The sequence below is a fragment of the Plutella xylostella genome, chromosome 27, assembly GCF_932276165.1.
Source record: "Plutella xylostella chromosome 27, ilPluXylo3.1, whole genome shotgun sequence".
Lineage (NCBI taxonomy): Eukaryota > Metazoa > Arthropoda > Insecta > Lepidoptera > Plutellidae > Plutella > Plutella xylostella.
In genome coordinates this window covers 3,496,290-3,518,041 of record NC_064007.1, presented here as the reverse complement: position 1 = coordinate 3,518,041, position 21,752 = coordinate 3,496,290, and the positions used below count along the sequence as shown (strand labels likewise).

Below are 21,752 nucleotides of genomic sequence, written 5' to 3'. Positions count from 1 at the left end.
TTTTTTAAATCAGCTGTTGAAGAAAACGGCTATGAGAGTTGTTGGCAGTGTTCACTTCTCTAGTCTATGGTCCGGGCGATCCTGCCCTCCCGTTTTTGTTACCAAACCAGTCTCGGGCAGTCCTGTACCTGCGTTATTTATAAAGTTACCTGGTCGCCTTTGTTGCAGGTGGCTGAGGGAATACACGTATATTTATTTACTCTTATTTGTCAGGGGACGCTCTAACAGATGTTTTTTTGGGGCCCGAACTGAGTAGACAGAAATTCGTGGTCGTTTATTTTAAAAATGTATGTTTGTTTTTAACAAAATGGTGGACTTGGTCAGAATAAGTCACCAAAATAACTGAGATCTTCGAATAATTACGCCTCATGATGTCGCCCACTAAATATTGCAAGCTGACATCGCGTGACTCGGGACTACAGCCTTACCGACAGGCCGCCTCGTCAGAAATAACTGGCATTGGAACATAGACACGAAACCCGATATTCTCAAACAAATACACTCGTATTGATTCTACGGCCCGGATACCTACGATTGTAGTAAAAACGAGCATTTTGCATAACGTAAACCCTTTGGGTTGCTAGAAGTGAGCAGCCATTGCGTCATGCGATGTTTTCTGCTATTTAAAACTAAAATAACTATAAATAAACTGTAGGTATTATATAATATTTATTTCGACTGGGCTCTGGCTTTTAAAGTTATTAAGAACGTTTCAATTTCGTACTGCCATGTCCATAACCGGCGTATCTTAATTCTTAAAAACAATAAAAATATACCGTTAGAAATGACGAAAGAGCAACTTTAATGCCGTATTTGGCAGTAGCAACATCGTGCATTGTACAACGTGTAGGTACCTATTGTATTGCAGCGGTTTTCGCATTTTAGCCTCGTCTAGCCATACGTGACGAATGCGAGAAATGAAAATTCATTCTGCTTTGTGCAATGATGCGGCGTGTTTTTTCACCGTTATTTCAGGGAGTACAATTAGAAACCATCGTCGCCCACCAATGAGTGGGTAACTGGTAGCCAAGCGCTATCTTATCGGTCCTATATCTCGTTTTCCTACGCAATTACGCCCGTGGGCTCGGTATTTATATGAATATTACTGATTAAACAAAAAAAACAGCCCGGTTACGTTATAAAGTTATTTCCCTACTGATGCACTTGTGTTTCACAGCGTTGTAAAATTGGGTTACGAACGTGCTTTTGTTTGCAGCGTTAACCGCACTGTGATGAAAACTACCACAAAGCGCAGGTATGAATAACAACTTTTCGTAATTTGTTGTGCATTCACTTTGAGCCTACAGATTCGTGTTGTTTGAATCACGATTATGGTTATCATTTATCATGGATGATTGTGTCGTGTGAACTTGACTAAAAGTACCTACCTCTTTGGTAATGATTGTATAGTAATTATTCAAATGATCAGAACGAAACCAACTTAGATATTAATTCGATTCGGTATTCAAATTAAAGGTAAGTTCGAAACTCGACGTGTAGTGATGGACGAACGTTAATTAAAACAAAACACGTCTAGTTGATTGATGGCTGCAGGCAATTCGGAATTCTGTGTGAAAACATGGGTCTCATCCACTATTTAGGTTATGATTGGCTTCCTAGATAGATAGTTGCTATTTGTTTTAGGAAATCACCCTTCTCCTCGACCATGACTTTGGTGAAGGTTGAACTTTTTTGCGAATGCGAAGTGATTAGGCCTTTTTACTTTTTATAGCGTTTTTTTTTCAATGACATTGACTTCACAGCCATTCAGCCAACACATGTTTTTGGGGCAGTCCACGCGGATGTCTGTTGACGTAAATACTCGTTGCCCCGCCTGGGAGTATCTCGGGATGTTCGACTTGTTACTATTTTAAAAATAGATTCAGTAATCGTTTGAGTTCGATGGCTAGCGAAACCGGCCTGGGTTAACGAATGTTTTAGAGATACCGTATCTTATCAGCTGAATAATGCCGAAAATTGTAATCATAGGTAGAAATTGGGACAAAGATGGCATGGAACAGTTTAATCTTATCATGGGATTAGTACAAATAATACATTACATATTGGTAGAAGGTTTAGAATCGAGGTAGGTAACACTTATAAATCTCATCATAGGTAATTATACTTGTATGCTCTTTTGTTTTTTTATTATTATTTATTTTCTATTGTATTTCGTTGTCTTGTGTATTTGTGGTAGGTATGTGGTGCTGGACACCAAATGAACACCTTTTATCTTTATCCATATTTACTTGGTAATAGACAAAAGACGAACGCGAGAAAGTCGGGTGTGGTCAGCTGATCGACACTCGGTTTGTTTACCAAAACGCAGTTTATTGATTTTCTCCACCGAATGTAGGTGATTATGATAATGTTTTGATTAAGACTATCACAGTGATAACACTTTCTAATCAAGCTTAACAGTAGCTAACGGTTATTCAATCAATCTTGGCTTGTGTGGCTAAATGGTTAGTCTCCAAAAGACTTCAAAGATTTACCATGTATTAAATGATTTAGGACATATCTACCTAGCAGGGAAAGTATTATTATTAGGTCGCTGAATTAGCTTCAGGAGAAATGTACAATGAAGATTATGTGGTTTTTTTTTTTTCGTTTGAAAGCATGGGGCCATTTTCTCAGCCGTGGGACACAAATATGGCTACATTTTGTATGTATATTTTTGTTATTGCTGTCTATGTGTCAAATAAACGTTTCGTTATCTTTACATAAAACGTGAATGTATTGACTCACCTTGATCCCAGAGCGTCCCTGCTGCTTGAGCAGCACATTCTCGGGCTTCATGTCGCAGTGTATGATGCGGCTCTTGCTGAGCGCGTGCAGGCACTGCAGCAGCGAGTGCGAGAACTTGCGCACCAGCTGCAGCGAGAAGCCCTGGAACTTGTTCTTCTTTATCAACTCGTACAGGTTTATGGATAGCAGCTCGAAGGTGATACACGTGTGGTTTCGGAACGTGAATGAATCGAACATGTGGATCACGTTCATAGAGTTGTCCTTGTCTTGGTCGCGCAGGTGCTCCAGGATACGGATCTCCTCCTGCGCCTGCCGGTGGAACCGCTTCTCGTTACGCACCATCTTCAAAGCCACATTCTCCCGCTTCTTGTGGTCGTATGCCTTCACTACTTGGCCGAAACTGCCCTTCCCGATGACCTTGAGCACCTCGTAGCGGTACGCGATGTGGTCGTGCGGGATGTGGATATACGAGCCTTGTTCGTTGTCATAGTCGCAGTTGTTGGGGAAGCCCACCAGCCCCGGCCGCTTCTTGGCGTTCGCGCCGATGAAGTACACCTGCGGGTAGTCGAAGATCTCGCGGTGCTCGTAGGGCGTGAGCTTGTTCATGTAGAGCTTCATGACCTGGTCGGGGCTGGCGGCCGCGGCCGGCGGGCGCTTGTCGGGCGGCTGCGCGGCGGGCGCGGGCGGCGCGGGCGGGCCCGGCTCCAGCGGCGGCAGCGCACCGTCCCGCAGCAGCGCGCGCCCGAACGCGTGCGCGCTGCCCAGCGGCATGTCGCCGGTCATGGCCGCGCGCCCGGCGCCACCTCGCACCTCGCTCGCCGTCGCCGTGCCGACCCACGCTCGCTCGCACGCAACACCGCCACTGCACCTCACTGCACTTGCACTAGACGGAGCCACTCCGACATCTCACATCGACCGACGAGATTGAGAACCGCTGTTGCACTGTTGCGGGCACATTCCGTCACAGAAACCGATACGATGGAGCTGGCGCGAGGATACCGAACGACGCGAACGAAAAACGCAAACAAAGACCCCCCTTGCTGGGCTACTCGACGACAGGACCAGAGAGAAAATAGAAACCGGTCGCCAGAGTCATTGAACCGTTCGACCGCGTTGAGCTCGCGAGAGCGAGTGAGATAGCACAATGCACTACAACTCCGCATTTCGCCGCTAGTTGGCGCCTCGTTCACGATCCATAGACAATTTATGAGGTTATGTAGGAAGATCTAATCATGCTACCGCCACACGCTCGTCGTAGCAGCATGGCAAATAAGTTTAGAGAATAATACACCGGCCAAATACGAGTCTTGCTTGGCGCATTATTAAGATTTTCGGATTCTCATCCGAAAAGCTTTAGAGCAAAGCTTTGGTTTTTTTCAAACATAAGTAGGTATTTATAGTTTTATGTTTATATAAGAATCTAGCTGTTCCCGCGAGCTTCGCTTCGCCTTAAAAAGTTTTTCCGTGGGAATTCCGGGATAAAAAGTAGCGTATGTTCTTTGTCAGGGTCTAGACCATATAATTATTATAATATGTAAGTATATACCAAATTTAATTTAAATCCGTTCAGTACTTTTGGCGTGAAAGAGTAACAGACAGACAGACAGGACAGACACAGTTACTTTCGCATTTATAATATTATAGAAGGTCAGGTTGGGTAAAAGGGACGCTGGGGGAAGAGTAACAGTAACTAATAAAAAGAATATTATAATGCGCAAAGTAAGTAAGATAAATAAATACTTAGGGGCCGTCCATTAATCACGTGAGGTCATTTTTCTCATTTTTTGACCCCCCCCTCCCCCCTGGTGATATTTGGTGAGGTTTGGGACCAACCCCCCCCTGGATCACGTGTATTTTTTTGGAAGTCTATGTAAAGGCAATTTTTGACTAGAAAAAATATAGGTCATACTACAAATCGTTAAAATTTTTGCGCCGTGCAAAATATCTGTTCAGAAATACCTAATTTTTAACTAACGAGAACCCCCCCTCCCCCCTCGTGATGTTTCGTGAGGTTTTCAGTACCTCCTCCCCCCCCCTTTGAGCCTCACGTGATTAATGGACGGCCCCTTAAAGATATTTAGGACTAGTTAGGATTTAAGTATAATTTATTTATTTTATTATGAGACCAACGTAAATTTATCTTAAAAGCTATCTTTCGCTTATCGCTTTTACGGTGAAGGAAAATATCGTGAGGAAACCCTCATAATCTAGATTTAGCACATCTAGATAATTATGTGAACCCACCAACCCGCAGTGGACCAGCGTGCTGGAAAATGGTCCAAGCTTAGGAAGGCAGTTTAGACCTTGGGGATATGCACAAAAGGTTCCACTCGAGCATGGACTAATAGTAAAAATCAAAAAAAATATCAAAATAGTGTATTTAGTCTATGACTCGAGAGAGCCAGGTGCAGGTACTTACACCCCCACAGAGAATAGAATAGAATAGAATAGACTTAAACCTTTTATTATTTAGTGAAAAAGACAAAGTACCTACAGTGTTTATTTCATGGAAATAAATATTACTTGCACTACTAGTTTATTTCTCAGAAACGACCGTTTTTACGTTTTTTAAATAAACTTCTACAATTTGGATAAGTAATGGGTATTAGGGAGGTATCGTAGGTTCCTAAATTTTGAATTAACTAGTACAGGCGTGAAACGTGATACGCTTTCAAACGGAAGTTGTGATTTATTTTCTTTCGTACCTACTAACTTATAAGTGTGATATACAATACAACACTCTTTATTTCCACCAAAAGGAAATAATACAAAAAACAACTTATAAATTTAAAAAAAAAACAGTACAAAAATCTCTACCACCTACAACCACCTACTACAAACCAGACAACCTTTGGATGGAAGAAGCTGTGGTATAATCTAAAGCCCCATCCATACGCTTGCTGTTTGTCACAAACACGGCAAACAGCAAACAAAGTCACAAACACCAACCACAATCACCGAACACAAACAGCCATCCACATGCTCGGCGAACGCTCATAACATTCCGAACCGGCAAACACGGCGGACGACGAGCTACTACTTTCGGGTTGACATATTTTTATTATATAAATTAAAGCAAGAGAAAGAAAAAAGGAAAATAAGAAGAAAGCAAAGACGATGGTGTAATAATGGTGGCGATAATAATAATAATAAAAAAAATAAAAAAACTGACTTCTTTTTTTTTATTATTATTTTATTTTATAGTTTTTAGTTTATTTGCAATAATTTTTAATCAAAAGTAAGATGCAAATGATACCAAAAAAGTCCTACTAATCAATACGAATCATTCAAGCCTAAACACGAGGTAGTTGCTATATACTGTTGAGGAGTTCCCTTGACTGCCTTCCGTTTCCATCATCAGATCAGCTCAAGGTCACCATCATATTTTTTTGTTACAAGAACTATATTTATGTTTTTAATTTCATTAGAATCGGTTAATATGTGTCCAAAATGGAAATTCATACCATGTTTTTACCCCTTTACCCACCCTTAGGGGTGAGATAAAATTCTGAAAAAAATGGGACCACCTGGGAGCTCAACCCAATACAAAAAAAAAAGAATTTTCAAAATCGGTTCATAAACGGCGGAGTAATCGGTGAACATACATAAAAAAAATGCGCGTCAACGAAAAATTGCAGCAAGTTGATACGTCCGCCTCCTCCAAGCTCAGCGCGCATACTGATCGCTGCCAGACGTGTGGATACGTAGAAAACTGTTTGCCGAACATCCTTTGATCTGGCAAGAAAAACCGACACCGATGCCGAACACTGGCGAACACAAACACAAACAGGCAAACAACGACAAACACCCATCCACACGTCAGTGTTTGCTGTTTGCTGTTTGCTGTTTGCCATTGTTCGCCGAGCGTGTGGATGGGGTATTAGGATTACAGATAAGCGAGGCTAGATATAATATTGAATTTTTTTTTTGATGGAATATGTTCATAGAAAATAAATGTTTATTATATTTTATGCTTGGCACACTTTGTTTAGATCTTCCTTGATACCTCTCTATTGTCTATGGTTATAATGCGCCGTTACCGCCATCTAGTGACGAATAGAAGAACCGAAACGTTTCATTATCATCCGGTCATCCCACCGCACACGTCTTTTCTATTCCGTTGTTTTCTGTCATTCAAATTGTGATTGTGAAGTGATTATTAGTTCTTTTCGTGGAAAATATGAATACAGAGCCGCTAATATAGCGAACGGAGCCTATCTGAATATAGTTTCAGAGTGAAATTTACAGAAACACGTAAGTTCCTACCTTTTTACAAATGAAACATAGGTTTTTTTCTATTTTATTTCCTTACAATTTTGTCGGTTATTCCACTGACTATTTACAATTTTACTGCTTCTACTGTGTTATTACGATGTTATATGTTGTATTCCTTTGATATCACCTCGTTGCTACCCTCTAATCTACCGAAATCGTACCAATCTGACCAGATTAAGAATATTCCATTGTTTCCAATAGAAACCGCAGTGATGGACTTTCATTTACTAGCGGCATGATAAAAAAGTTTACAATAGCAGCAACGTCATTAACAAATGTTATTGAACCTGTTAGCATATGGTTTGGGGGACTTCACTTGATTCCCAATCATTATGATGACTTCCTCAGCCTAGGCATTCATAAAAGTTGTGATATTTGGCCCTTTGCCAGGCTATCAAATGCAGAAATGAGATCTTATTGCAATCTCTCCATCAATATGTTTGATAAATATTTACAGAATATTGTTGTATAATATAATTATGTGTGAGAAATGATTTATTTCAAACAATGGTCAAACTGGTTTGAGGTCTGACTCATTTCAGCCTTTAAACTACAAAAAAACATTTGTGGGAAGTGAACAAAGTGTATGGTATTTTGGTCTTGTTAATACACTCACGGGCAATGAAAAGGTTCCACTCAGAAAAGCACTAAATTACTTCTAAACCGAAAATGCTAGCTTAATGCCGTCTTCTGCAACATTAAAGTACATTTATCAGAGCATTAGGATATAACCAACTAAAATCGGTAATATTTTGTCCCAATTTTAAATTATATCTTAGAAAAAATTGCGGTCGTTTGTTGTCAGAATTTTTTGAGTGGAACTTTTTCATTGCCCGGCAGTGTAGTTCAAATCAAGTGTATTTATACTGAGAATATACAAAAAAATGTTGTACTTAGTACAATTTAAACTTTAATATCATACTTAATGAACATACAGATTCAGGCTTGGTGTCTTTAGTGTGTAAGTAAGTAGATAGATAAAGTTATTTATTTACTTATTTACACACTAAAGACACCGAGCCTGAATCTGTATGTTCATTAAGTATGATATTAAAGTTTAAATTGTAGTAGAACATTGAATGATCAGATATTTATGCATACAATAGTTCCCTATCAGTGCCATGGCTAATTAAAATTGTAATTTACATCTAACCCTGAGCAATAAACATTTGGATAGGTATAATATACATACATACGCATACATATACATAGAAAGGACCACTAAATGACATAATAATGAGATAAGCCCCTAAATTACAATCACATTTTAAATTCAATGTTTTGTAAGTACAAATTTTGATATTAGATATTATCTCTATGAGTTAGTATATGATGTCTTTGAAGATAAAGTTTATGTTGCTTACTGTGTTATTATGGTGCACGAAAGTGGGCCCACACAAGTTCAGAATTTAAGATATCTAATATTTGTTTCGCACACTCCATTCCAGTTTCTACAAAAGCTACTCAGGTCATCCCAACATCTCCTTCTGGGTCTGACCTAATATCTTAATTTGTGTGAATGTGATAAACTATATCCATCCAATGTTCACCACTTTGATTGCGCCTTCACTTGTTTATAGTTCTATATTGTGTAGTTCTCTTACAACTTTCACTCTGTTATGCACATTTGTAATTAATGTTACTTACAAAATTAATGTTTATTAAGATCCTGCTGAACTAAACTAAAAGCATTAAAAAACTAATAAATACTAACTACAGAATGCTATAAAAGAAATCACTATCTATAGACTAGTGTAAAATCAATAAATACCCTATAATTTGTTCATACCAGGCAAGGTAAATGGATAATCTAGTTTTATATAGTAACAATCAATAAGCCTGTCCAAGTTTATACTACATTCACATAGGAAATGCATATATGGCAATGTCCACTTGGCAGACTGGAGACTTTGGCCTTTGAACCAGTGCAGCCTATGTGTGCAAACAATGCTACATTTAGGTAGAATTTCACCAAACGCTAAACATATTTAGTAGCCTGTCAAATGTCTGTCAGTTAGTACAAAATGTATTTAAAATTTGATTTAAATACGGTTGTTAAAAGTGACCCCTACACTAGTTTAAACCAGTATTTAATCCATGCTTTATTTAAGCACAAACATGTAAAAAAGAGATTATGAATTGGTATTTTTTTTTAAGTGATAAATAACTGACAATGAAAGAAAGTATTTGCAAAATTGCACATTTTATTTTCATGACTTCATAGATAGATAGAATACGTAACTTTTTGTCTTAAATTTTAATAATTATTCCATTCAAATAATTTCTGTAGATAAATAAGGAATGTAGTCCTACTTTTATGCCAAGTTCAAGATCGGTGTGCGAATATTTAAACACTAAAGTAGGTAGGTGATGTCTTTGACATTGAAATTACTCAGTACTGACCTTTGACCTTGCTGAATCGTACTTTTTTGATTACGGTTATTATTATTTTACAGAATTTTATGAACCTACCTGAATAAATGATTCCTGTTAAAGGTACTTATTACCATAGAATAAAGATCTTATCTCATATAATTATGTTTTGTTCTTACATAATTTAATTACATAGTTAATCTATACTCTAAAAACCTATTAAAATGGCCACTTCCTGCTTAAAATTCAAAGTAAGTAAATGAATCAGTAACTGTTAGATTTTATAATAATAATATACAATAGCATAGTGTAACATACTCTATTGCAAACACTGTCTAGCCTTAGCCTTAGTTTTTTCAGTAATCAACAGTTATTTTCAACTGAAAATAACACACATAATATCTTCAAATAAGTACTTAATGAGTTTAATAAACAAATCACGCTGTCGGTCTGAATCACCATAGCATCGAAATGTAGAATCAGATTCAAATAAACATGAATGAGGACTTGGTGAGTTTTTCCTGTCAACTGACGAAATTTTATTTATTCCAAAGCTCTCAGTTTATTAAAATCGGTACAGCCGTTCATAAGTTTTATTAAGTTAGGATGCACCAGACTACCTGTCGTTGTGGGACACGCGGGTTATTTTAGCTTAAGAAAAACGTTTCGGAGCTCTGAATTCGAAGTGTGAGTTTTTCACCGTTTCGAGGAATGGTGGACAGTCGCCATCTAGCGTTACTAGATCTGCGCCAAAATTTTGCGACACTTTCACTGCTCGATCGGTTAAGATCGGCCCGCTGTTCTGCTAAACTATGAATACACCTTGTTTCACAGGGAAAGACATCTGACAGAACCCTTTCGAATAAGGGTAGCTTTGTTTGTATCAGATGTCTTTCCCCGTGAAATGAAATATAGCGACTCTGTTATAAATACCGATCGTATGACAGTTTTTTTCAAGCTACAGTAACCCTCCGCGGCCTCGCATGCCGCCGCCTGTAATTACATCCAACCGGTATTATCGGTAATAACACCCTTTGTGAAGTACTTCTCAGAATAACCTGATTTAATATCACTAAATCTATTTACAGATAACTTTAAGCTGTATTCATACCTAGGGTCCTCACTCCCACCCACCTTCCATTTTGGTTTAGGTATATTATTGGGACGAGATATATATATATTTTAGTGGAGGCCGCGACTAGGCAAACGTAGTGTGGGACGCCCCCCGGCTAGATGGGGTGACGACTTGCGAAAGGTGGCTGGTTATGATTGGACGCGGTAAGCTAAAGATCGCATCCAGTGGCGTGCTTTGGGAGAGGCCTTCTGGACGCAGTGGACTGCTATAGGCTGATGATGATGATGACGACCGAATGGTGTAGTGGATAGTGACCCTGACTACTGAGCCGAAGGTCCCGGGTTCGATTCCCGGCTGGGACAGATATTTGTACTCGGGTCTTGGGTGTTGATATTTATATTTATAGTATCTATCTATCTATGTATTTGTGTAGATATATCAGCTGTCCGACACCCATAACACAGGTTCTGCCTAGCTTGGGGTCGGATGGCCGTGTGTAAGATGTCCCCACATATTTATTTATTTATGATGATTGGGACGAAAACTAACCTGTAACGCTCTCCATTCAGTGGGCAACTTATTACAGTCCACTGCTGCTGTATAAAGGCCGGATATAGGAAACAAACCAGCCGTAAGTCGTTGCCACATCTAGCTAGACGACGCCCAATACGTTTGGTTAGCCTCGTAAAATGTTGCTGGAAGTATTGAACAAGTTCGATAGCAATTGAGTCACTTGATAAGAAGTGAAACACGGATTCCTTCAGTAAATAATACTTGTTTGCCATGTTATACCTGATTGGGTCGTTCCTAGTATTTTTTCCGAAGATAAGAAATAACCTTTTATTTGCCCTTCTAGTTTCTATTGAACCTTCAAGGATTTTGGCGAGGACGTGTGGAAACCGACAACAAAAAATTGATATTATTTTTTACGTTTTAACAACAAATATCACCATCACCACCTCATGCACATTGCGTATATCTGAGGTGATAGGGAGTTGGCAGACGTGCATAGCGCAAACACACAGGCCCATCTAGAGGAAGCCCATGTCTTGCAGTGACAGGAGGCTTGGAAAGAGACCCCAAAATTTATGTGAAATTTATATTTTTTTAATCTTCTATTTCTATATCGATCAATTTAAACTATTATTAGTCGTGCTTTAAAAACTCAATGATGTTGATTCTGAAGGCAGAAATTCTAATTTTAACGCTGTCAAACTAAAAAATTTGCTAGCATAAAATGACATTTACGAAAACAATCATAGAGTCGAATTTTAAACAAAGAAATTAAGGTTTTGACATCGCTAAATTTAAAATTTCCGCCTTCAGAATCGATATCATTATATACGGAACGCACCTCACCGACTCATACCTAATGACCATAACTACGCCCTATTTTTACCGCATGTCTGTTTATTTGCGCTTCGTGCGCGTGAATCATACGCGAACACTTGCACAATGCTCACGCGCCATGTCCGTACACGAGATCCTATCATTCCCTCATCATGCTCATGGAAGCTACCCACGTCCAGTGTCCACGGTTCCACATCTCCTGTCCTGCTCACTCCCTCATCATCCACATGAAGACAGTCTTCGGTTTCACATCTCTCGTCCCACTTCTTATCGTGTCGGTGAATAACGCTATAGCTAGACTAGGTTTGTTAGCGTGGTGCAGAGCTTTGCCAGTCGGATTAGCTTCTGTTGCTGACTGCCCAAGGTGCCACTAGTTATGTTGATGTGCATCCACCACGCTTGTGACACACTTGGCCTCTCCATATCTCGACTTTCAGGTAATCAGTCTATAGTCGTCGGTTTCAAACGGGCATTTTCGGGAAGAGTCATGTTCAACTAAGTGGATCACTCACTAGCAGAGATAGCAGCGGTTGCTTACCCTTACGCTGAATCGTAATTTTTCCGATGCTTATAGCCATATGTGATGTTATAGAGCATACATAGTGTAGCCCTAAATGTATCTACGTATACCAAGCTGTTCGTCATGCACAGCTATCTTTTATATGAAACTGTTGCAAACTTTGTTGGAAATGAATGCATTTCTACCTTGATAACTTCAGCTTCAGCTGTCATAGACTTGCTGCGCCATGCATTGCCTCACGTCTACAACCTATAGCGGAGTTTGAAAAGCATATTTGTATTTACATTATAAGGAGAGGATCGTTTCCTTGATTCTTACATAGGAAAATTCACATGTTTACTTATTACTTATAGGTTACCGTCATTTTCAGCTTTTTGCTGGCATGGCAGTGTTTAACTCATACTGTTCAGGCTTCAAGATACGAGAACAAGTATAATTATCTCATTCGCACATTGGAATTTAAAACATATTAAATCGGGCGTGCCACAATCGTATTATTCACAGACAGACAGGCGAACGGGTGAAATTATGAGTTTATGATTCATCAATCATTGGCACAGGTCACGTATGATTTCCGACAAAGATTACAATATGTTTATATTTGTAGATATTAACTAACAATAATAATGTTACAAAAGTTTAAATCGCTCGATCGTTGCAAGTTCAAAACTTAGATCAACAATTTTGATGAACAAAGAATATGCATCCCTTCCAGTTACGAGTAACCCTATTTTAGAAGTCAAACTTATCACACATATCTCTCTGGTCGGGGATAAAAATATCTGCCTTTAGGTAAGTCTAGACTCGAGTTTTTTTAACCTGTAAACTTAGGTCAAGTGGGTTGCAAAATATTAAATAGGTACAAACGAAAGGTCTCGGCCAGAACTGCCTTTACTAATGCAGAGATTTGCTAAACTAAGGTACACATTTGGTAGACCTAACTAATAACTAATGCATGGACATGCTAAATGCGGGTTTAGCCATGTGAAAGTTTTTTATTACGTTTCATATCACGTACCTTCACTTAAATATGATTATAGTCATGCAATTTGTATGATGTGTGCCTGGAGTGTAAGTTGCGATAATTTACGCATCGGGATGCGAGCGTTTTCAGTGTCTGTATACTGTATAGTATCTCCTAATACTATACATAAATACATTCCACGCACAAAAGGCAGCGATAGACGTTATGCTGATTAAAATTGCCAAATAACTGCAGTTTAAGCCTCTTCATAATAATAAAAAGAAGAAAGAAAATTATACAAAAACATATATATTTATGTATCATATATACAAAATGACGACAACATCAGTTTGCTCTGAATCTTACATTTCCGGAGCGAAGCAGCTGCTACACACAGGTCCACAATAAGCCACGGGTCATAGTGACAGGAAAGCAGCAATTAGATCATAATGATTGAGTCTGTATTGTTATCTGAGAGGTAGCTGGCGTGGGCTTGTGCAACGAAAATCTGCAAATACAGTTCATTAGAAGTGAAATTTAAATATTATTAATTCTACATTATTGTATATATTCATAGACAGATTAATATTTTTATACAACTACGACTGTTACTAATGTTCTCCTGGCAAATTTTCCAACATAGGTAAAACTGCCCATCTCATAGAGATCACCAAAATGAAATATTTAAAAAAAAACTGTGGAATATATTTTTATTCTTCGGACGTAAGTTCATAGTTTCCCAAGGTTTATGTTTAAGATTTTTCCAATAGTGAGTCGATATCATATTCATTTAGTATTTAAATGTGACCTTGGTGGATATTTACCGTTTCCGCGTCTTCTTCTTAATTTCGTTGGTTTTCTATCTCAACAGATATTATATATGTGTTTGTTTTATAAACATTGATAGTTATCAATTTATCATAACTTTGAGCAATAGGCTTCTGCTGAATATAGGCTGCTTCCATATAAAATACCCTTCCTTTGTCATGGTTTTCTCCAACCTATAAATAAAATCTAATCAGAGTTAGAGAATCTGCAACGTAGTCAAAAATATTCTTAAAAAAAGCTTAGGTATTCCAAGTAGTAATAACTTTCTTTATCGATCTCTCTCTGTCCATTTCCGTCCAAGTTTGATTCCCAGTGAGGCAAAGTTTTTTCTACTTACCGGTCCATTTCCTAGCCTTCTTGGAAGTTACCTATAACTTTTGAAATGATGATGTAGATTTTTTTTGTGTGAGGTTAAGGTTATATATATATATATATACCTATGTCTACTGAGCGAAAATATGGTGAAACTGCTTTGTGTGATTCATAAAAAAAACTTTGGATACTATTTTAAAAGTTGTAAATAAATTAAATGATCCATTCTTATAAGATGTTTCTCAGTGACATCTACTGATTGACTCCATCAAAGTATTTAAGTCCTGTATCAGTTTCGTTGTAAGTGGTATCATCCTGTTCAATAGATGCTATGTCTACTCCAGGCCTTGTTTGTACGTACGTCTATTGTCTACTTACGATCTAGATCTAGTATCACATGTCGAGCTATCGCTAAGAGCTATCGGCGCCGGCACTCGTAAACAATATATTTCTTTGGTTATTTTGACGTGAAAATCACAAAGCAGTACCACTACAGTTTTCTACTTTTTAGTTTCTTAATTATTATAATTATAAGTCTTTTATCTGTTGAAATTTTGTTAACTTATACAGTGAAAAGCTAAAAGCTACTTTAAGTAAGTGTATCTTATTGAGTCGTTATAAATAGGACTTCCAAACTAAAAATATCTCTTTATTAGTATACAAAGAATAGATAGGTGGTCTCCCTCGCTATCGCCGCGTATGATTCATTGGTTCCCCGCCATTGATTAGACAATCAGGGCCCGCATGCGACAGTATGGTTAGAGGGAGAACTATCACAGTTTAATGATTGCTGGACATCAAATACCCTACGATATATTTTATATTTCATATGCAGCTAGCATTGAAAATGTTGTAGCGAAAATTACATAGATAAAGTAATAATTTAAGAATGGCTTCGCTAACTAAAGCTTGATACGGTTTGAAGATAATGTAGAGTACGTAAAAAGAGAAGTGTCATAAGTTTAGTTTTTCTTCGGGGGGTAAAACAGATCGGTGCTACGTTGAGTCCTTAATATTCCTTAAATTTTAGGACATTCCTGTGTTTTCATAAAGAAACAAAACTACATAAGGATTCGTGATTGTGATTGGGTTAATAAAATCTACATATTTACCAAGCGACCCGAGAATTTTTAATCGAAGTTTTGGAACTTTTCTATTTATATCCTTCATTTGACATCATTTACCGAAATTGGTTAATTCTTACACTATCGTTACTTTCAAGTCAAGCTGCATTAGTTCATGCACAAACTGAAATATTAATCTGGCATTATCTAGCTTTTAGATCGTTACTTCACCGTCGGCGATTAGCAATTAACTCTGCGGGAGGCAAGTGTCCGGAACTTTCCAAGTTAATGTGAATGGCCCTTAATAATGGCGCAGACTGTAGGATAAATGTGGCTGCGAAATTTACATGCGTTTTTCTTGTAAGTACTTAATAAAGTGGCAGTCTTGTCCCACGGATCATTTAGTCATTGGAATCATTGTATTGTTAACAGGGTAACGGTTGTGATAATTTTTTTTTTCATAAAATTCCTTTACATATTTTGTGTGAATGCGATTAGACAAGTCGTCTTTTTTAGAGATATAGGTACCTACATATAAATCGCTGAAGATAAAAGATTTCACTAATACAGTTGCAATTAAATTTAACGTAAAACAGTGATAGGTTCTGTTAATTTTACTTCAGTAACTACTGGCTTGAGCTAAGCATGTCAATGCCCAGATGTGAGTTCCCTTGCTATTCCGCCCTAGTCTGATACGATTAATGTCTCCTGTGACTGGCTTATCTACCGAACGGGATCTAACTGTGAGAACTGTATTATTCATATCTATTTGTGTCTAATTCGTCTTTATTACACCGTAAGAGTTAAAAAAAGTATTTTATAAAAAGGCACAAAATGAACTAGGTATTCTAGAACGTCACAATAAGTCCAGACCTCAGTTTTTTCCATATACCTACAAGTGCCATACGGCTACAATATGAAATGATGATGGGCACTAATATATGGAAGCTGGGACCATCACCAATAGAAATGAGTGATATGTCGTTGAAAAGGTATTTTTTTGCAGAATTATTCATAATAACTGAAGCGCTAGTCCTGAATTACTGTCCAATTAGAATAATCGTACCTTGAAAGTTTTTATATTTTATTTCTGTAATTTTAATGGTTATGATATTTTTTCATTTTTATTTTTATTTTTTATAACAAAATGATCATCATTCATTATAATATTATATTTGTTTATTCTCTCAGTAAATAAAACCAGTTGAAAGTAATTTCTCCCATTTTGATAATACGTGTTTACGTGTATTATGTCATTATGTCCTAACTGTCATCAGGAGAGAGAGTGCAATGCCATAGAAAAATACTTCCTTCCGACAAATATATTTCAAAATGGACAACTTATACGGATTTGTCGTCATAATATTTTTTTGCCATCTTGAAAAGAGCTATCCAACGATGTACGACTCATCTTTATTGGACATAGGTCCCAAAACGCCCATTGTCATTTATAGGAGTTCCTTTTCAGTTTTGGTTTCGAATGATAAAAACGAATCTAGTGCTTAGAGTGAAGTCCATGTTCTACTGAGTATTGTACTGTCACATCGATGAATGGACATATTGGACATCATAAGCATAAGGTTTCTTTCTCACACAAAACTAGTTTATGCTGTCTGTTCTAACGTGAATTATTTATTGACTTATTGGGATCATGGAACTGGCAAAGTATACGACATATTTAGGGTGATTCGCATAACTATATGTAGATTGTGGGGTATGTGATACATTTAAAAGTTATTCTTATACCTAGGTATTTTTATTTATCTTATATATTTATTTCGCAATTAACGTTTTGTGAATAAGTCTCAATACGCAATCAATACTGATGGGGAAAGCCCATGTCGTTACACTTGCTAACTTTTTAAGAATTAGGTAGGTACTTACAGTCCGTAACATAGAATAAACGTCCATATTTAGTACCGCCTGTATCCGGAGCTTTTAGTTCAGATATTTCCAATTGTTCCAGTTAAAAAAAAAACAATTCAAATGTCAAACTAACTATGTAAATCGATTATTTAAATCTCTATTTCGTTTATGGAAACTTCTTCCCAAGTAACAAGCCCTTTACCCTCAGTTTTGTGCGCAAGTTTGAAAACACAAGACTATTTTAATCAACTTCAGTAACTTTGCAAGTAAGCAAGCTCTGGAAATTTCGACAAGCTATTTTGAGCTTCGAGCCTGTGGAATTTTCTACCCCCGAATTCATAGAACGAACTGTCGGTTTGCAAGAATAGAATAGAATAGAATAGAATAAATTTTTATTCAAAGAAAACAACTCATGATAATTACATATATACATCCCACAAAACCAAATGTTAATATGATTTGACTGTGGGTAAGGAGTCGCACTACATAAAAAGAGGCTTGCAAGCGTCATTTTGATACTCGAAGTTCGATTCTTTGTGTTATGCAGAAAAATATTATATATATGTACTATTGTAGGCCTGATAAAGTCTGATCAAAACATCGTTCTTATCTTTTGGATTGGTTAGCTCATGTATTTAGCTTACTCGAATGGAACATTTGCGCATATCATTAGTAGGTACTTGAGAATTCCAAAAGAAATACAATAGTACCCATAAACTTTAATAATACCATTGTATTGCATAAATCTGATAAAATATTTAAATAGGTAAAGAAACAGAAAAACTGGTTAAGCCGAGCTGTGGGTCGAACCCTACATACACCCGATATGCATTTTGGCAATTGTTTCATCCTCCCCCAATCAAATCAGTAGTGAAGATAGGTAAACTATTTGTGCTCATTCTGAAGTAATTCATATTAGCGATCTTGACGTCACAAAACTATTTTCATTTCGTGCACTAAAAATATTCAGCCAGAAAATTGTGTCGTGGAGGAAAGTAAAAATGCAGGTATGACAGTATGACTATATGAATGACAGTATGACTATAATGAATTTATGCCTATATCCCAGGAGAAGCGGGTTAGGCTATGACTATGAATTTCGTCCTATATGTAGTGTATAATATTAATTGTTTTTACGGTTCTTATTATATTATTTCTCTTTGGACACATATGTACGTGTTATTGGGTCCCTGAAGGATTGGTATGATAACTTAAAAGGTGGCCAATTCCACTAAACATTGTGTTAGCACGAGGCGTCATTTTAGATTTCGTTCTTTCTTTTTTGTCAAACTGTAGTAATCCTCTAGTATTTATTATTTGTAAATGTTATTATTACCTACTTATCGCGAATACTGAAGGACAATTTTAATGGGTAAAGTTGTATTATGATAATTTTATTTCGATGTGGGGCGAAATGGCGAAATAGCGTGCGTTGCTTCATTACCTTTCAGTGCTATTACTGTTGTAAAACATTTCTATTAGTGGACAAGAACCTAATACCTACATACCAAAGGGAGAACAAGAGCTCTAAATCAGGGATCCGTCTTAAAATAATGATTAAATATAATACTTAACAAGCATTTATTCAAGAAAACTTAAAAACTTCTAAATTTTACTACAAACTACGTCATAGCACAATGTATTTGATATAAAAGATAAGTCTTTATTTTCACACAAAAAGCTTTTTACCGAGTTTTCTACCGTAATTTGGATACTCAAATTTAATTATACACTGTGTGTTTCTTCGAAGGCATTAATGGCATAAAATGCGCATTTAATCCTCTTCAAAGTATTCTAGACCTTAGTCCATGTAGTCAAGGGCGATAATGTAACGAGACCGGCCGAGTGAGGTCAAGCTTAAAGCCCTAGCTGGTACTAATTTCGTAGAAGTCCTAAAAGTATTATTCAGTTTAGATTGCTAGTTTAGAGCTTATAAATAAATATCAAACGAAACGGGAGTTGAACGTTTGACCTTTACTTACTTCTGTTAAACTGATTTATTATGCTTATCTACCTAATTGTTTTTGTTGGCTCGATAGCTTTGAGCTTGTAGGAATACAAGTTCTTTTTTTCCTTTAATCAGCATTATTTTTTAATTCGCAATACTTCGCCATCGCGTTTTGCTGATCCATCGTTATATTTAATGAATTGGTGATCGAAAATTTAAGTTTTTTTTTCATACCTATCGCCAAGCCAAGGATAATGAAATAAAATATATATTATTACCGTAAATTATGAGTAAGATTATACAACATATAGAATAGGAAATATTACATAATTTAAATTATGTCAAGGAACATTAGATCAATATCTGTTGGTTGCTTAATAAGCATACAGCTTAATGAACACCCATAAGAAGTGCTTATGGGTGTATAAAATTATTGTTATCTTGGTAAAGTTAACCTATATTAAATTATTAACAGTTAATTAGTCCAATCATTTATCAATAAATGTAAAAGGTCAGACTATTGGACCTAGCTACAAATAACTCAATATATGTACCTACCAATATTATTGTGTCGGTTTGGATTTGTGCCCGCTAAAGGTAAAAGCAAAACAATGATGAGGCTAACAGTGGGACGCCCCCCGAACCGTCCGGCCAGCAATCTTAGGGCCTGTGCGCACTGCGATTTTTTCCACCGCATCTTTTTGGGACACGATTTTTAAGTCACGCTATTTATATAATTTCCCGCAATACCTTCGTATAAACTTTCCATATGTCACTTTTTTGCTACAAAAATATCGCGCTACTAAAAAATCGCAACAAGCTATACCTGTGTGTGCGGGAATATATTTTATATTTACCGTTGGGATGATGTGGAATTCTGGAGACAGTGTACTGTATATTTATAGAAAATTCATATAACACTTTATTCAAAGTACAATAAAGTTCTATAAATAGTCCTATAAAAGAACTAAGATAAATATTTTCCTTTTCAAATACTCCAAAGAAATGATTAAGAGACGTACCTGTTTGCGGATACCATCTCCGCTAATCTCTTCAGATCTTTCAACAGATAGGTATTGGGCATAGAACAACGCGGACTCGGGTGACCATTCATACTCAATGGTATTGGGAGTTTCACCCTTCTTACTACATTATAAACGCGAAAGTGTATTTGTCTGTAAGTAAGATATAATGTTTTTGTTTGTGTGTGAAGGCAAAAGATGTTAGGTTTAGGTAAAACCTCTTTAAGGCGAAGCAAAGTTTACGGACTATGATGGTACCATAGGCGAAGTTTCGGCATACCTATATGGATTAACTAACTGCAACTACTCTATAAATAGAATACACTCGTCAGTAGGGTTTACAAAAGAAGGTAGTACTTAGTTAGTTCCAGAGCGCACAGTTGGGTATCACCAGTCATCAAGAAGTTGAGTTATAACACTTATAACTCGATAATTAAATCTGTCAAAAAATGTAGGTCGCTATGATGAAACAAATGACAGAAGAAGTACACAGTTGGAAGGTGAAAATAAAACATCATCTTGGTATATCTGATGCAAATCAGGACACCTGACCAAAATGGTGTTGTTTCTGGCTCTGGAGGTGTATTTTTTCGCAATTTTTGTGTCCATTCTACAGCATCTAACTCCACGGTTGACTGTACCTACGTGCGTTTGCGTGGAGTAGAGTAGCGCACAACAGGATATTGGGGGCCGTAACCCGAAGCGATGACTCCTCCGATTTAATACTTATCTCCTTCTAACCAACGTTGGCACCAACGCTTTGCCAATAGAGCCCCATATGCGGTTTAAAATAAAAAATTTTTGCAACCTGTCTCATTTTGCTATTATTATAAAAGTGGTTGAATCTATTTTAAACATTTAGATCTTGGGCTGCAGTATATTTTTATTAGTGTATTATTTAATGTTGGCTCCTTAGTTACATTAAAGTATAATGTATTACGATTTATACGCGCGAGCATTTTAAACTTAAAGATATTTTATAAATACATTTCATTTTTAAAAGAGCAATTATTTGTTGTCGTATTGGCCTGGTTAACAGAGTCAGTTCTATATGTCAGAGGTCGCAGTAATGTGGGTCAAACAATGCTATCGGATCGACGTGTATTTTGTGCTGTCGTTTTTGACATACCTATTTCATTTCTTGTGCAGTTGACAGTGTTAATATTCTCTCTCTCTCTCTCTCTCAGCCTTCCGTAGTCCACTGTTGGACATAGGCCTCTCCTAACGATCGCCACCCCAAACGGTCACCCGCCATCTGCATCCAGCGGCTTCCCGCTACCTTCCGCAGATCATCAGACCAACGGGTTGGGGGGCGACCGACACGCCGTTTGCCGACACGGGGTCTCCACTCCAGAACCTTTCTACTCCAGCGGTCGTCGGCTCTGCGGGCTACGTGGCCAGCCCATT

General features: G+C 37.3%; 2 protein-coding genes across 8 annotated transcripts in view; one reads left to right on the top strand and one right to left on the bottom strand.

Annotated features, from left to right (window-relative positions):
* The window catches only part of LOC105393707 (dual specificity tyrosine-phosphorylation-regulated kinase 2), a 137,922-nt gene extending 134,024 nt beyond the window's left edge, over positions 1–3,898 (bottom strand). The window contains exon 1 of the mRNA XM_048630904.1: positions 2,749–3,898. Within this exon, the coding sequence (XP_048486861.1) occupies positions 2,749–3,531 (783 nt within the window). The 5' untranslated portion in view covers positions 3,532–3,898. The remainder of the gene's footprint in view (positions 1–2,748) is intronic.
* Positions 3,899–6,804: 2,906 nt separating this feature from the next.
* Positions 6,805–21,752, top strand: part of LOC105387008 (transmembrane and coiled-coil domains protein 2) — a 40,797-nt gene continuing 25,849 nt past the window's right edge. For 5 of the 7 annotated variants that reach the window (XM_048630834.1, XM_048630832.1, XM_048630835.1 and 2 more), the window contains exon 1: positions 6,805–7,002. The gene's annotated coding sequence lies outside the window, so the exon portion shown is untranslated. Of the gene's footprint in view, positions 7,003–11,064; positions 11,103–21,752 lie in introns of those variants that run through there. The other 2 variants (XM_048630836.1, XM_048630831.1) reach the window with 2 other exon arrangements.